This window comes from Polistes dominula, unplaced genomic scaffold, assembly GCF_049000335.1.
Source record: "Polistes dominula isolate Pdom_NZ unplaced genomic scaffold, Pdom_raw_medaka contig_373, whole genome shotgun sequence".
NCBI lineage: Eukaryota > Metazoa > Arthropoda > Insecta > Hymenoptera > Vespidae > Polistes > Polistes dominula.
In genome coordinates, this window is record NW_028300899.1 from 5,861,398 (window position 1) to 5,876,623 (window position 15,226).

Consider the following 15,226-nt stretch of genomic DNA (forward strand, 5'->3'; position numbering starts at 1 on the left):
TTATATTATTCGTAAATACTTCAATTTTACTTCCGAGAATTTCTAATTTAATACCATTTTTGTGTTTATTTATTTTTAACAAAATAATATTAATTAAATTAACAAAATTCGATTTTATTTCTGACGTTTATTTAATTTTAATATATGTGGGTAAGTTGAAAAGTCTTGAGCTTAACATGAAAATTATTTTTTTGGTCAAGCTCACTTTTATTTTAAAGAAATAATAAAAGTTTTGGTTTGTTAAGGCTTTTCAACTCATCTTCGTATATATGTGTCGGTAATTTTAAAAGTTGACTAATATAATTTAAATTTTATATAATTATATAATATATATAATATAATAATAATTTTAATAATATATAATATATAATATATAATATAATAAAATATATTTTAAATTTAATATAATTTAAAATTAATAATAAAATTGAAAGTTTATAATGATTCTAAAATATGTTTCCCTTTGTAGAAGAATTTTACAGCTCTCTTTGCGTTAAAAATAAATATAAATTATTGAAAATTTACAGTGAGAGAGAAAGAGAGAGAGAGAGAGAGAGAGAGAGCAGGTACAAATACTTTTACGATTAACTATAAATGTTTTGATTATTTTGTTAGAAATTTTATATGATAATAAAATAATGCAAATTTTCGTAATAATTTAAATCAAAATGAGATGAATATAAATTGTAGACGAACAAAGAAAAGATATTCACATTTTAGAGAGTTTCGATCAATTTCGGAACAACTGTTGCGTAATACATGAGAAGCCATATATAAGAGGGAGAAAAGAATACAATATCGATGAGTCAAATGCTTTTACGTAAACGTTAAAGCCAATTTTTCTTATACATTGTTCTTCTTTTACGAATATATATATATATATATGAAACATTCTTTTAACTTATTAAAATGATTCTAAGGAAGAACAGGTATTTTACAAACGACGTGACTCTGTTTAATTTTATTACTTTTCAAAGATATGATTTATGAACGAAGAACATGACTTATCGATTACAAACATGAAATATAAATAAGAACAAGTTAGAAAAAAATGAAGACATTTTATGGGCTTCGTTATATAGGTTTCTAGTTATAGAGATTATGATATTAAATACAGAGTTATTTAATAAGACGAACATATAATTACAAATAAGTTGATTTATGGTATCAGACAAAGCCAACTTTTTTTCATTTAATTATTAATTATTATAATATTTAATATAAATTATATACTACTTATTGGATCGCGCGGTATTTTTATACAAACTTTTAATTAGTATTTCAAAAACAAATACTCTTTATTATTATATCAATTACAATCAGGATAGAAATTAAATTTAAAAAATTCATATGTTATTATATTAATTATTAGTTATAAAATAATTATTAATTATACAATTCCCCTCGGTAACAAATAAAACTTTCGTACTACTTTCGTTTTTTATTTTTAAACATATTTATGTAACTCTACAAATTTTTATATATAAATAATAAAAAAAAACAAATTGAAATATAAATTAAAATTAATATGATATTATATTATAAAATATATGAAAAGTTATATACGAATGAGTATGGAATAGTTTAAAAGAAAAGAAAGAGGAGAAGGAAAGAACCCATAGAAAGAACCCTTTCGATAAAAGTACGATGAATCTTATGTATCTTTCTGTCCTTTCTCACAACTCGTATGGGCATACACACCATACCGGCCGCACTTGACCTATTTATTATTATGCTGGTAGTGTCCGAATGCAATGCGCGAAGTGTTTGTGAATAAGCCCGGGGGGCCTCTTCGAGGTTATCAAGGTTCACCACCACCATAAAAACATCTTTCCTTCCTGCTGTCGTGTTCTCTTTCCTCCTGCTTCCGCAAGATACGAAAAATCGATTCTCTACATTCGATGATTATAAATATTTATTCTCACCGTTATACGATATATTTTAATCATCTTTATACATTTATATATTTCATTTTTAATACTATAACTAGTCAATCAATTACAATTATTGATTTTGACGGTGGTCTTTGTGTAATTAATATAACAAATGTACTTATACGAATCATATTATTTTTATATTATAAGAAAAATCATATTTTAGGATAAAATTTTTAATATTTAAAGTATTCGACTGTAAATAATCTGTAAAAATATCAGATATGTGTTTGTCTAATCGAGGTTCGGTTAGACGCCTTCGATAGAAACCAAATCTTCCGTTCTTCGTTGTCATTTAGGAAGGTCATGACCTCAGGGTAGCTTGACCATCTTGTCGAGGTACGACGAGGAGGAGGATTGCCACATTTGACCACATACGAGCATGCGCGGGAACGGGCGAAAGTATTTAAACAAGTGGAAATATCTTATGGAAGGCCACTGTCGCTCGAACTGTCACGGATCGCGCAACGTTCCCCTTACTTTTCCTCCCTCCCTGTCTTTCAAAACCGAATACACCGGCACGCATTCATCTAAGAACGAGGGAGGGAAAAAATCATTCCTCGTTTTTTTTCCCTTAATTTCCATCCATCCATCCATCCATCATCCATGCCCCTTCATATTTTGTCCTTGTTGTCCTCTCCGTGGTGTCCTCCCTTTAAAATCGCGCTACTGCTCGCGTAAGAACACAGATTCCTTTAAGAAACCATCGACGTTTCTTCTTTTACTTGCATTTCTTTTTTTTTTCTTGTTTCGGGTCATATATCATACATCAAGTGATATTTGTCAATGATTGTTATTCAAAGAATTTAATCGATCACGATCTCTGCAACGATATCCAAGGAATAATGTTGTTAAACGTTGATATTAAATGGAGATTGAATATTAGTTAACATTAGAAAGAAAGAAAAATAAAACAAACCAACGTAGAATTTGATCCGTCTTCTTGAAAGGGCTTCTTTCTCCTCGGATAACTCGATGAGAAATCATTGGGGCTCGGTGAAGTCTTAAAAATACGAACAAATATTTCCACTGGGTTTTATTTAACTTGGAAAGAAAGATGGATGAGCTAGAAGTTCAACAGGAATCCAGAGATAAGGTCGGTAATTTGACGTTTTCACCACCTCCAATGAAAAAGTCTGATACCAGGGACAGCATCTCTTCCGTCGACAGCGATATTAGTTTGTCTTTCGATAGAAGATGTTCTAAGGATGAAGAAGCTGATCAATCTGATAGTATGACTTCGGATAGCGAAGGAAAATCATCGACTGATGTTATCATGAAACAACAGAACGTTGAACAAGATTCGGGTGTTGATTCTTTGGACGACGTTGGGCAGAAAGAATTGGACAAACAGAAAGTGGTAACATCGAATAGTAATAATGAATCTACTGTTCAAAATCAGTCAAATGATTTTGTCTTACCTGACGACGAGTTAAGCGAGAAAATCTGCGCTCAGGTAGAATCTTATTTTGCCGATGAAAGTATAGTAAAGGATGCATTTCTTTTGAAACACGTGAAGAGAAATAAAGAGGGTTACGTATCGTTGAAACTCGTCTCGAGTTTTAAAAGAGTCAAACATCTTACCAAGGATTGGAGGGTCGTCGGTGCTGCTTTGGCTAAATCCTCCAAATTACAAGTTAATCCACAGGGTACTAAATTACGTAGGATTAATCCTTTGCCAGCTTTCGATCAAACAACACCATCTAGGACGATTTTAGCTGCTAAGCTTCCCGTGGAAAGACTATCGGTCGAATCGGTAGCTGAAATCTTTAAACCATGCGGTGAAATCGCACTTATCAGAGTACTCAAGCCTGGACATCCTGCACCTGCAGAGGTACCGTAATTATTTTCAATCGAAATAAAAGTCAATTTAATTAAAATACGCTTTTAATTTAGGTCCGACAGGCAATCTCTAAACGACAAGAACTGAAGCCAACTGAGGAATGTGCCATGATTGAATTTACCGACTCGGCTTCAGCCAGATTAGCTTTAGAGATGAATTTAGGTGATGCAAAAATATTCGAATTACAACAGTTATCCGATAAGAAAAGAAAACAACAACCGACGAAGAAGACAATCGTTACGAAATTGACTAAAGAAGATAGTTATAATTCATCGAGTTGTGCCAGTGGATCCGAGGCTGAAGATGGAAAAGCAAAATACAGAAGGCCTGTTCATGGATATCCTATATATCACGTTTATCCTGGTCACCCTGGTCACCCTGGTCACTCCGGTCACCCTGGTCATCCTTTTCAAGGTAAATTATTATTGATTATCAAAGATTGAATAATATGTTCATAAATTATAATATAAATATTTATCATTCAGGTCCACCGTCACCAGATGCTTGGCTATCGCGCAGATTGTCATCCTGTTCAATATCAGGATCCGAAAACGGTTTTGTTCTTCGCCGTTTATCATCAAGTTCTGGCTCTAATTCAGATGCCAGCAATTATGGCAGACGATATTCTTCCTGTTCCTCCGGTTCTGAAACTGGCTGTTGTCCTATAGTTTACCCTCCCGGTTATTATTATCAACAAAACCGACGTTTTTCCTGTTGCTCAGGTGGTTCAACTTCTAGCACCGAGTGCAACGGTACTTGTTACAATCCTAGTCGTCGAGGTTCAGTAGACTGTGGCCCATTTTTCCGTAGATTATCCTCTTGTAGTCGAGATTCAGGTTTTGATCCAGGAGTCAGAAGACTATCTTTATGTTCTTCGATTCCAGAGCAAAATAACTTTTACCGATCAAGAAATAACAATGGATTGATCATGACACACTTACCTGAAAATGTAACAAGGATGCCTTCCGGTCCTGATGGAACGCGTGGCTTTGGCCGACCACCTAGAATGAATCCTATCACACCTACTATGGAACCAGCATGTTAAAATTTTCTCCTGTATGAGCCATGACTTTTTCCGTGTTAAATAATGATCTCCAATCCTCCCTAAAAAGGATTATTATTATTATTATTATTAATATTATTATAGAAACGACAAATTATAAAATATCTTTAAAATAAAACATCTTAACATTGTTATATATTCCTCCTTGTGATATGGTATAGAAAAATTGGAAAATATATTTCAGTATTGTCAATTTTCTTTCCTCCCTTTGCTTTTAATGATAAAACTTTATGTATGCTTTATGTATGTATACGTGTATTGAATGTATGATATGAAAAAATTTAATGAAATAAGTACAAAAGCTCGATTATGAAAAACACATTTTAAATCCAATATGGTATGCAGAATTAATTTATTAAATATAATATCTAACGATACACTAGTTAAATATATTCATTGTGCCATTTATATTATTTGATTTTGGTATAATTATTATAAATTTTGTAGAACTTAATTATATAATTGATCAATCTTACGTTAATTTTTATTTGTATTAAATTTATTTTACATTGTAGTAAATGTTAATTTTGTATATTATTGTTATTAATCTATTTTGTACATATAATGTTATAAGAAGAAAAAATACATCATATATTTATATTGAAATTGTATTTTAATTTATATTTATTAATAAATAATATTTTATTAAACATATTTTTAAATTGAAATATATATATACCTAATATATATATAAATAAAAAAAATGTTACCTTTTAATGACATTTTTTAAATGGACACGAACTTTCCACAGTCAACCTAACATATAATAACATATATTTTATATATTATAAATATATATAATAAAAATATATAATTGTAAAAATGAGAATTAAATTTATGTACTTTCGAATTTATACTAATACAACACAAATGTGTTATACGTACGTATAATAAATAACTTGTGTGATGAAATTCTTGCGCATTCGTGCATGTATAGTAACCTAGTATGACCTGTTTCTGTCGCATCTATGCTCGTAATATTAAGGTTAGGATATGTTTACTTGTTAAATTAGTGAGGATTACTGAACGAAGTCATAAAAAGGAAGAACAAGAAAAAGAAATGTGAACGTAACAGAATCAAATTCTCTTTTAGAAAAGATGTTTTTTCCTATTGGATGGCCGCGAGTCCTAAATTGCACGGAACCAGATAAAATAAAGGCCATTGTTTGTAATAGAGACAAAATACTATTTGCAATATTAACGACAGATTTTCTTACCATCTGGTATTGCAAGGTACAATTTTTTAAATAAAATAACATATATATGATATAACTGTAATTATATTATGACAATTATATTGACATTATGTAAACACATTATGTTATTTCATATTTGGTTATATTTGACTTCTTCTTTAATATAATAATTAAACTATTTTATAGCCTTGTATTCCTATCGTATTTATAAGAAGAACTGCTGATTCTTTGAGAAAGCACGGAGAAAATATCTTGGTACAATGGAGACCAGATTCCAGTATGTTAGTTATTGCAGTAAGTAATGTATGCTTTAAAGTTTTTATACTAATATGTTGACTGTCAATGGATGACTGATGTGGCTGTCAATGTATTAATTGTCCAATATGTTAATATTAATTATTTTTCATTATTTCTATAGACATCCGACAGCTATCTACTGTTTTATCGATTAGCAGACAAAGGTCCAGAAGGAAAAAGTCTTTACGAACAAAGAGATTCTCCTGTTACAAGCCTAAAACGTGATAGTGCAGAACTTTTCATTAAAGAAGTTATTCCATCTTTAGTTTTATCTTTCGTAAGTACATTGATTAAATATCACATTGGCAATGATTGTAAAAAAGGATAATGGATATATTGTTATTATCAGGAAAAGTCTGCCTGGATAGATGGTGGAATTAGTTCTTTAGTATGTATACGTGATGAACTTATGGTTGCAACAAAAACAAGTCATGTAATACGGCATAAATGGGATGGTACAGTAAATCGAGACTATACACTTGATTTACGTAGAATACCATTTAGCGTAGACCAACAAATATCTACTACAGCTGTACCACTTACTGAAAACAATGCCTATGTTTTGGATATTGAATATTCTCCTTTAGTTGGTGGATTTGCTATTGTTCTTAGCACTGGGAAAGCAGCATTCTTAACAGCTCATTCGTTAAAATTTGACCCAAATGTTAGTTAGTAAATATATTTGATAATTAATTTATGTTCAAGAGTAAGTTGATAATATTTCATGTAAATATATTTCAGCAAGTTCAAGGAATTTGGGCCAAGGATGTAGATGATGCTACTTGTGCAGCTGTAAATCATAAGTATCGTTTAATTGCATTTGGAAGAGGAAAGTAAGTGTCATATACTTTAATATAATATACTGTAAAAATCTAACTTTTTAACTATATTTTTAACAGCTCAGAGGGTATTGTTTATTATATCGATGAAACTACTGGAGCATTGGAAGTATCACATACGTTAAGTCTGTCTTCAAAAGATTATCCTGGAAAACCAGGTTGCGTTAGATGTCTAAGATGGACTCCTGATAGTTGTGCTATAGCTCTAGCTTGGGAAGGTGGTGGTTTAGCAATCTGGAGTACTTTTGGTGCACTTTTATTATGCAGTTTAAAGTGGGATTATGGTTTACGTGTAGATTTGACACGTGATAATCCTTTACATATTCATACAATGGTAAATGAAGTCTGATATTAATTTTGAAATGGAAATATATCATAATTTTATTTATTTTTTCTCTTACTTGTTTAGGAATGGTCAGCGGAAGGTTATCAATTATGGATGTTGAGAGAATCACCAGGACCATTATTAATGGAAGAAAATGGAAATGAACCGACACACTCAAGGCGTTCACTTATACAATTAGATTTTGTAAAAAGCCCTCTTACGGTTAATCCATGTATGGTAATATCAAATTTTTAACTAGAGTTATAAAAAAGTTATTTTTTTGTAATAAACTTGTATTCTTTATTTATTTTAAAGGGTCATCATGGACATTTATACTTACAAGGTGAAGATAGACTTTATTTAAATCTTGGTGGTGGTATGTCTACCACCACATCAAATTTTCATATTTCGAATGAAAGTCCCAGTGATATTATAACTCAGACTCTTGCCGGATGCAAACAGTGGTTAGTCGTTCCAATTCCAAGTGCTTATACTGGTTCCAATTGGCCAATAAGAGTAAGTTCCTAATTAGTAAATTATTATTATTAACTGTTAATTTATTATATTGTATTTTACAGTATACTGCAATTGACAACGAAGGGTTAAGCATTGCTGTAGCTGGTAGAACAGGCTTAGCTCATTATTCCTTACCATCTCGTAAATGGAAACTTTTTGGAAATGAAAGTCAAGAAAGAGATTTCATAGTAACTGGTGGATTATTATGGCATCGTGGTTTTTTGATAGCAAGTAGTTATTCCCTTTTGGATGATAGAGATGAGATTAGAATGTATCCACGAGATACACGACTCGATAATAATTATGTAAAGAGTATTAGAATGCCATCTCAAGTATTATTACTTAATACACTTAAAGAAAGACTTCTAACGTTTTGTGCTAATGCACAAATTAGTATCTATGATATATTATTGGATGGACACGGAGGTAAAAGTTGTTAAACAATTATGATAATAAAATTGACGTTAAAGCTGACTTTTAAAATGTAATTATTTTTAAAGAAATGGAAGATATTGAATTAACTAGAATACAAACTGTGGATATTAGTGGACTTTGCGTGCATCCTGCTTGCGTTGTAAGTGCAACATTAACAACAATTCGTGCAGAAACAGCTGGAAGTCATCCACATCCTGAAAGTCTATTACTCAATGTTTCTGGACGACTTTTGATGGTTCAGCGTGAGCATTGTACTGATAATCCCGATATCGTAAGTTATTTATTAAATATAATAGTTTAGAATTATTGTAAAATTGATAATTCGCTTGATTTTTTTTATAGTTTTTTACGTGTAGTCCTCCTACGGTATTAGCTTCGTGTGTTGAAAATGTATGGGTACCATGGCGATCAAGAAGAGACAAGCCTCATTTAACTGAAGCATTATGGTTGTTTTGTGGTGCTCATGGCATGCGTGTTTGGCTTCCATTATTTCCAAGAAATCATCAAGAAAAAACACATACATTCATGAGTAAAAGAATAATGCTGCCTTTCCACTTGTGCATTTATCCTCTGGCTATATTATTCGAGGATGCAATCTTATTAGGAGCTGAAAATGACACTGTATTGTTTACATCTGATACTAATTCTCCATTCTCACTGCCTTTTAGTTTATTGGAATTAACGGTATATAAATATATATATGTATATGTATATATATATTTACTTATATTGTTATATACTTGAATTAAAATTAATTTAAACGATTATAAATATATTTACAATTTTAATATTTTAGAGTCAAGTTTATCTTCATCAAATATTACGTCAACTAATTCATCGAAATTTAGGATATCACGCATGGGAAATAGCACGATCTTGTTCTGCACTGCCTTACTTCCCACATTCCTTAGAATTATTACTTCATGAAGTACTGGAAGAAGAAGCAACTAGTAAAGAACCAATTCCAGATGCTCAACTACCATCTGTGGTAGAATTCATCCGAGAATTTCCAGGAGTATGGGCAAGAGCGGTTGTGCAGTGTGCAAGAAAAACTGAAATAGCACTTTGGCCATATTTATTTTCCGTTGCTGGACCACCTAAAAAACTTTTACAAGATTGTTTACAAAGACAACAACTTGATACTGCTGCCAGTTATTTAATCATATTACAAAATCTTGAACCATCAGCTGTTAGCAGACAACATGCTACTCTGCTATTAGATGCTGCTTTGGAACAAGGAAGATGGGAACTTTCGAAGGATCTTGTTCGCTTTTTAAGAGCTATCGGTAAGCAAAAGAAGAAACAATTTTATTTAAAAAATTAAATACTAAATATTTATTTTTTTAAAGATCCAAATGATGTTGAGTCACCTCGTACATCTTGGGGTGGTACAACCAAGTTAGGAGGACACACACAAACCCCTCCTTTATCACCTCATGAAGATGATTTATCTCTCGTATTAGGAACCATGCAAGTGTCTAGGAGTCGTAGTTACAGTACTACAGCAACACCAAAAGTACAATCTGAATCAATGGCTAAAGATATTGCACCATCCTCTATGTTAGAAAAAACTAGAAATGTTGTTATGAGAAGAAAAAAATCTGTACCAACTGTTAAAATAGAAAAGTCTGATACCAAGTAAGTGGAGAATGACTTAATCAAAATATATACTGTTTTTTTTTTAATGCAATAACGATTATTTATAATTTCATTTTCAGAGAAAGCTCAGCCGAAGAATTTTTCATTGATGTCATCTTACAGCGTCACGCACGTCGATTACTTTCAGCTCGGAGATTATTAGATTTGGGAAGATTTGCTGCCCATTTAGATTTTCATTTGGTAACGTGGCTTGGTAGAGAACGCGATAGAGCAGCTAAAATTGATGATTTTATCGCTGCATTAAAAGCTGTACACGAAGATTTTTCATATCCTTATCCAGTTTTGTCGCTTCCTAATTTACAAAGGTTTCGAAGATCTAGTCTGACATCATTGCGATCAATAAGATCTGTGAATCTCGAAAGTCCTGAGGATGAAACAGTGACTCCTAATTTTGCTATTGATTTACCAGATAGTGGATATACAAGTTTACCTAGTGGCAGACCTCCTTATACTAGTTTGGTGTCACCTGTTGCTAGCTTAGAAACACAATTTCCTGCCACTGAAGCGAAACTAACACCAAATATGTTGCACGGTAATATCATATAAAGAAAAACATATGCACGAGTCACTTATATGCCAAATCGATTAATTTCAATAATTATTAATAATATTTATTTGAATAATTTACCATTTTAGATACGAGTAGCGTAATTAGTGATGCTAGTACAATCTGGCGTGATGATGCTGAGTCAATTGTGGGAACTGGTGTGGGTACAGTATGTTGGGTTTCTTCAGAACCAATAGAACCAACAGAAATTCATGTGGCTTCACATTGTGCTCCAGTTAGCAGAGCAGAAGTACAACTTAGATATCTGTTACAATTATTCCTTGAAGGTGGTTGTTTAGGATGGGCAGCAATATTGGCTGTGGTTTTAAGAGATGCACCAGCTATGGCAAGAACTGTGCGAGCAGCACATGCACCAATGCAAACCCTTGAATCTATAACAAATTTAAGAGATGGACTTTTAACTCTTACAAGGTGGTCCCAATCAGAATGGTATGTCAACATATTTAATTAATTATTATATTATTTGAGTCATTTGTTTGTCAAATATATTTAACTTTAAAAAGAAGATAGAAGAAATATCTTTATTATTTTTATAGTTTGGGATATAGACCATTTATATCAAGTATACAAGGACAGACATCGCTTTTATGTAAATTAGTGTTGAGTAAACATAAGCAGGAACAAGAACAAATACCAGAAAATCCTTCGCCTGGTCCTGCTCCGACTGTTAACAATAATCAACGCGGTAATCCATCTCGTTCTCGACATTCTTCCATTAGTCACGCATCTGCTAGTACTCCATTAGAGGAAGAAAGATCGCGTGAATCGTCTGTATGCGTCGAAGAAACTGGATTTCGTGAAAACTATAATAATCTCAGTACTATAGAACGTTCCTCTGAACAATCAACTTGTATCATCTGTTAAACTAATACCATTTAGAATATTCGTAGATCTCCATAGTTCAGAAATTTTATTCTGAAATTCTTGGAGATATGTCTTTTAAATATTGTTTTAATTGAACGTGTTTTTATTGAAGAAAGAAATAAACAAAACATGTAGATGTGTTAGTTGATTATCAAATTAACTGAAAGAAACTAACTTAAAATAAGATTTTTGAATACATAATTTGAGTTTTTGTTTTGCATGTAAAATCATTTTCGTATATACAATGATCATAAATCTGTTGAAGAAAAAGAAAATTAAAAAAAAATGTACAACTATTATTTTAAATAGATTTTAATAGAAATGAAGATAAATTTTAAATACCTCAAAAAAAAAAAAAATAATCAATTTTGCAATACATATTTTCATTGTAAGAAATCGTAAATTTATCATAGAACACATAGACGAATTACAATAATAAGTTGTACGTTCATTTTATAGAAAGAAAATTTAGATATTTATAGCTTTTATTCAGTATTTAATATAAGAAAGCAATTTTATTTCTCAGAAAAATTAGTATATTAAATATTACCATGATAAAGACTGGGAAATAGATGCGCGAACATATGTATAACGATCATATAATCATCTGTAGATTGAAAAACTGAATATTTACAAAAAAAAAAATTCGATTAGAATTTTTTTGTTCTCTTTGCCTACATTTATTTAAAAATTACGTTGATCTTGATATAATTATTAAAGCAAAAGATACATATGATGGTCTCAATAGATTTGTCACATCGTACCTGTATTATATAAACATTATTTTTTCTGTCAGATATTTCTTATATAAAATATTTTTAAATTTATCCTTTTTTTATGGATTTAACTATTAAACAATTCATCAATTTTCTCGATAAAATGACAACTATTGAATACATAAATTTATCAATGATATTCAGAGAGTATACATATATTAACAAAAGTACCTCATTAATATGTATATCCTTATATGGGAAAAATAATTATGTTATTAAAAATTGTTTAATTTAACAAAAAGGATACACATAACATCATACATGTATAAAAAAAGATTTTTTTTTAACATATATGTACTTTACTTATAATTTTTCAGAGAAATTAATGTATTCATTTAAAGGAATTGTAGTATGTGTAATTTATATGGATTATTGCTACAATAACGATTCTATAAACAATAATATAATTGGAAATAATATTAATTTTCTTTTAATGATATTATTAATTACAGGAAAAGATATATCAGAATTGTATCACAATGATCATTATTTTGTAATATGCTGTAAAATGTGATATTAATTTTTTTTGTAAAACAAAAAATGAAAAACAAAAGACTATTAAAATTGGTATGTGTGTTGTGTATGGCTAATGAGAAGTAAGATAAAGTGTTAAACACTCGTCTAATTATTATTATTATTACAACTAAATATAAATGGGATTTTTATCAGCATTTTACATAAACTAATATTGCAATAATATCAATGAGAATATAAAATATATAATGTAAAATATTAATAAGTTATTTATACATAATGTAATATAGATATTAGTAAATACACGTTATATTTTCACAACATTTACTCAAATTTATAATTTGTTTATAAATAATTGATGTTACCATTAAAAATTGTATTTTATTCCTTGGTAAAAATGTCGAAAGCAACATTTGCAATTTTAAAAATATTAAACATAATTTATCATTTATTTTGATAAATATACTTGTAGTTCACATTTTATCCACTTTTGTCGCTGTAGTCGTATACGTTTCATGCGGTAAGATATATATATATATATATATATATATATATGCCATATATATAATGCCCAGTACATATGATGTATACATAAATAGAATATTAATAGAGGACATATAAAATATATATGTCATATGTGTTTACATTCCACATACATGCATATATATATACAAATAAATATCGTAAGGTTTATAGTTCTCGTTTGCATTTTTTCAGTGACAAAACTATTGTTTATCAACAATATAAAAAGCAATATATCTAAATAATCAAAAGTTATAATAAAGAAAAAAACATAAAGTAAACAATAAAAATATATTACAAAAATGTGTAAAGAACGTACCGTCGAAACATATCATATTCATTATAAATTTGATCATCAAACGCAAATGATTTTACATAGTTTAAATGCTGATCATTTAATAAAGTCTTGTAAAGAAAGAAACATATCAACTAAAGATCTGCATAATCTAACTGTCGACGACTTTATAGAATTAGGTATATTTTATGTTTATTTTTTATATTTATTTTTTAGCTTTTATTTCTTTGAAATATAAAAGTGAGTTTGACAGAAAACAAATTATTTCTATGTTTGGCTTAAAACTTTTCTACTCATCTACTTATATGTAGATAAATAATATGAAAGGTTAAGCATTTGAATATTTAAATTATAGGTGCTAATGAAAACCAGGCAAAAGAATTGTTTAATAATCTTACATCTAAGAAAAAATCATATGTTACCCAAAAATGGCCTATAATGCGAAAGTATTTTCTTTTTTTTTTTTATATAGATAATAGCATCTTTTTAAAATAATTTTTGTTTGTAATACACAATATTAATGATATTTTACAGATATGAAAATATTATTGAAACGCTGAATAATAATAAGAAACAATTGGATTTAATATCTGTAGGTGTTGCTTATGTTCGAATAACACTTGAAAAAAAAGGAATAAATAATACTTTTATAAACTCACGTGATTTAATAACTGTTAATACAATTTTATGCACAAGTATAACTGAGAATCTTAATGCAGTTAAGGATTTGGAGAAAGCTATAGAAGAATGTTCCGCTTTAATTCCAAAGGTATATATATTAAAGTAAACGATAAGGGTGTCTCAGTTTTTTTTTTATTACCATTGGTTTTTAAAAGCTTTTTTGTTCAATCCTAGGTAGTAGTTCAATCCAAGATTGTAAAATTTTGCAGAAAAAAATCTGGGACACTTTGTGTATACGAGAGTGGGTTGAAAAGTTTTGAGTTTTGACAAAAATTTTCCAACTCATCCACGTATATATTTTTTTATAACGTTATATAAGTATAATAATAATGATAAAAAATTATTGTTTATTGTAGAATATTACTAAAAAAAGGAACAATCTTTCATTTCTTTACCTATGTTGTTTGCTGGATTAGGTTTAATATTATGTCAGATATCACGTATACGAAAAAACTAAGGTCTTGTATGAAATGTTTAATTCTTTTTATTGGGAGTTTTCCATTTATCTAACTCTATTTTTTTATATTCTCTTTATTCTGACTCATATACTTATACATTTTCACATTCATGCTATTTACATGATTTTTCACATACAATTATATATTTTATATCAACCCATTAGATACAAGACACTTATTTCTAATACTTTAAAAAAAAAAAACATTTTATTTAATAAGAATTTTTTAAAATTATATTTAATAGGAGGTCCCACTAAAGAAATAAAATTAAATTATATTTTTCTTTTTTATTTTTGTACCTAAAGTTTCGAGTTACACTTTGAAAATGTTCTATATAAAATTCCAATAAAAATAAATAAAACAAATAAATTTGTTGACAAGTTTACCTTTTTCTAAATCTATTTGAAAATTTGTACTACTTGTCAATTTTTCAAATCTAATAATATATACAAGATATGTTAATACAAGTAAATGAAAAAAA

General features: G+C 29.3%; 3 protein-coding genes and 2 long non-coding RNA genes across 8 annotated transcripts; 3 read left to right on the plus strand and 2 right to left on the minus strand.

The window, feature by feature from the left end:
* Positions 1-1,107: 1,107 nt before the first annotated feature.
* On the minus strand, positions 1,108-2,995 carry LOC149033493 (uncharacterized). Its single transcript, XR_016178813.1, has 2 exons — positions 2,854-2,995; positions 1,108-2,757 (listed from the first exon to the last, which is right to left on the minus strand). It is a non-coding gene; the product is annotated as an uncharacterized LOC149033493 (long non-coding RNA).
* Achl (La ribonucleoprotein translational regulator Achilles) lies at positions 2,756-5,217 on the plus strand. 2 transcript variants are annotated; one of them, XM_015335876.2, is made up of 4 exons: positions 2,756-3,768; positions 3,831-4,191; positions 4,263-4,529; positions 4,662-5,217. In XM_015335876.2, exons 1-4 carry the CDS (start codon positions 2,992-2,994, stop codon positions 4,820-4,822), a joined length of 1,566 nt encoding a protein of 521 aa, XP_015191362.2. In that variant the 5' UTR covers positions 2,756-2,991; the 3' UTR covers positions 4,823-5,217. The 2 variants fall into 2 exon arrangements, with proteins under 2 accessions (XP_015191362.2, XP_015191352.2); XM_015335866.2 differs by having other exon boundaries at positions 4,263-5,217.
* LOC107063872 (uncharacterized) lies at positions 4,511-8,687 on the minus strand. 3 transcript variants are annotated; one of them, XR_016178812.1, is made up of 8 exons: positions 8,548-8,687; positions 7,838-8,021; positions 7,574-7,752; positions 7,211-7,486; positions 6,877-7,123; positions 5,551-5,596; positions 4,719-4,881; positions 4,511-4,649 (listed from the first exon to the last, which is right to left on the minus strand). It is a non-coding gene; the product is annotated as an uncharacterized LOC107063872 (long non-coding RNA). The 3 variants fall into 3 exon arrangements; XR_016178807.1 differs by lacking the exons at positions 6,877-7,123; positions 7,211-7,486; positions 7,574-7,752; positions 7,838-8,021; positions 8,548-8,687 and adding an exon at positions 5,726-5,820; XR_016178811.1 differs by lacking the exons at positions 6,877-7,123; positions 7,211-7,486; positions 7,574-7,752; positions 7,838-8,021; positions 8,548-8,687 and adding an exon at positions 5,684-5,778.
* Positions 5,938-13,112, plus strand: Rich (guanine nucleotide exchange factor subunit Rich). The gene is made up of 16 exons (XM_015315969.2): positions 5,938-6,073; positions 6,223-6,330; positions 6,455-6,610; positions 6,683-6,997; positions 7,075-7,166; positions 7,233-7,506; positions 7,582-7,734; positions 7,813-8,013; positions 8,076-8,439; positions 8,514-8,719; positions 8,791-9,132; positions 9,245-9,734; positions 9,798-10,086; positions 10,167-10,639; positions 10,744-11,104; positions 11,212-13,112. The coding sequence occupies exons 1-16, from the start codon at positions 5,939-5,941 to the stop codon at positions 11,537-11,539; spliced, it is 4,287 nt and encodes a 1,428-aa protein (XP_015171455.1). The 5' UTR covers position 5,938; the 3' UTR covers positions 11,540-13,112.
* A 42-nt stretch (positions 13,113-13,154) lies between these two features.
* On the plus strand, positions 13,155-15,199 carry LOC107063864 (uncharacterized). The gene is made up of 4 exons (XM_015315989.2): positions 13,155-13,785; positions 13,962-14,052; positions 14,141-14,375; positions 14,644-15,199. Exons 1-4 carry the CDS (start codon positions 13,614-13,616, stop codon positions 14,701-14,703), a joined length of 558 nt encoding a protein of 185 aa, XP_015171475.2. The 5' UTR covers positions 13,155-13,613; the 3' UTR covers positions 14,704-15,199.
* Positions 15,200-15,226: the final 27 nt, after the last annotated feature.

What these genes read in the sequence shown, in the direction of transcription:
- Achl (XM_015335866.2), top strand. Translation starts at nt 2,992, where the DNA reads ATGGATGAGCTAGAAGTTCAACAGGAATCCAGAGATAAGGTCGGTAAT. An exon ending in GACATCCTGCACCTGCAGAG is followed by an intron (nt 3,769 to 3,830) that starts GTACCGTAATTA and finishes CTTTTAATTTAG; the next exon opens with GTCCGACAGGCAATCTCTAA. An exon ending in CCCTGGTCATCCTTTTCAAG is followed by an intron (nt 4,192 to 4,262) that starts GTAAATTATTAT and finishes TTTATCATTCAG; the next exon opens with GTCCACCGTCACCAGATGCT.
- LOC107063864 (XM_015315989.2), top strand. Translation starts at nt 13,614, where the DNA reads ATGTGTAAAGAACGTACCGTCGAAACATATCATATTCATTATAAATTT. An exon ending in CGACGACTTTATAGAATTAG is followed by an intron (nt 13,786 to 13,961) that starts GTATATTTTATG and finishes TTTAAATTATAG; the next exon opens with GTGCTAATGAAAACCAGGCA. An exon ending in AAATGGCCTATAATGCGAAA is followed by an intron (nt 14,053 to 14,140) that starts GTATTTTCTTTT and finishes GATATTTTACAG; the next exon opens with ATATGAAAATATTATTGAAA.
- Rich (XM_015315969.2), top strand. Translation starts at nt 5,939, where the DNA reads ATGTTTTTTCCTATTGGATGGCCGCGAGTCCTAAATTGCACGGAACCA. An exon ending in CCAGTATGTTAGTTATTGCA is followed by an intron (nt 6,331 to 6,454) that starts GTAAGTAATGTA and finishes TTATTTCTATAG; the next exon opens with ACATCCGACAGCTATCTACT. An exon ending in AACACCAAATATGTTGCACG is followed by an intron (nt 10,640 to 10,743) that starts GTAATATCATAT and finishes TTACCATTTTAG; the next exon opens with ATACGAGTAGCGTAATTAGT.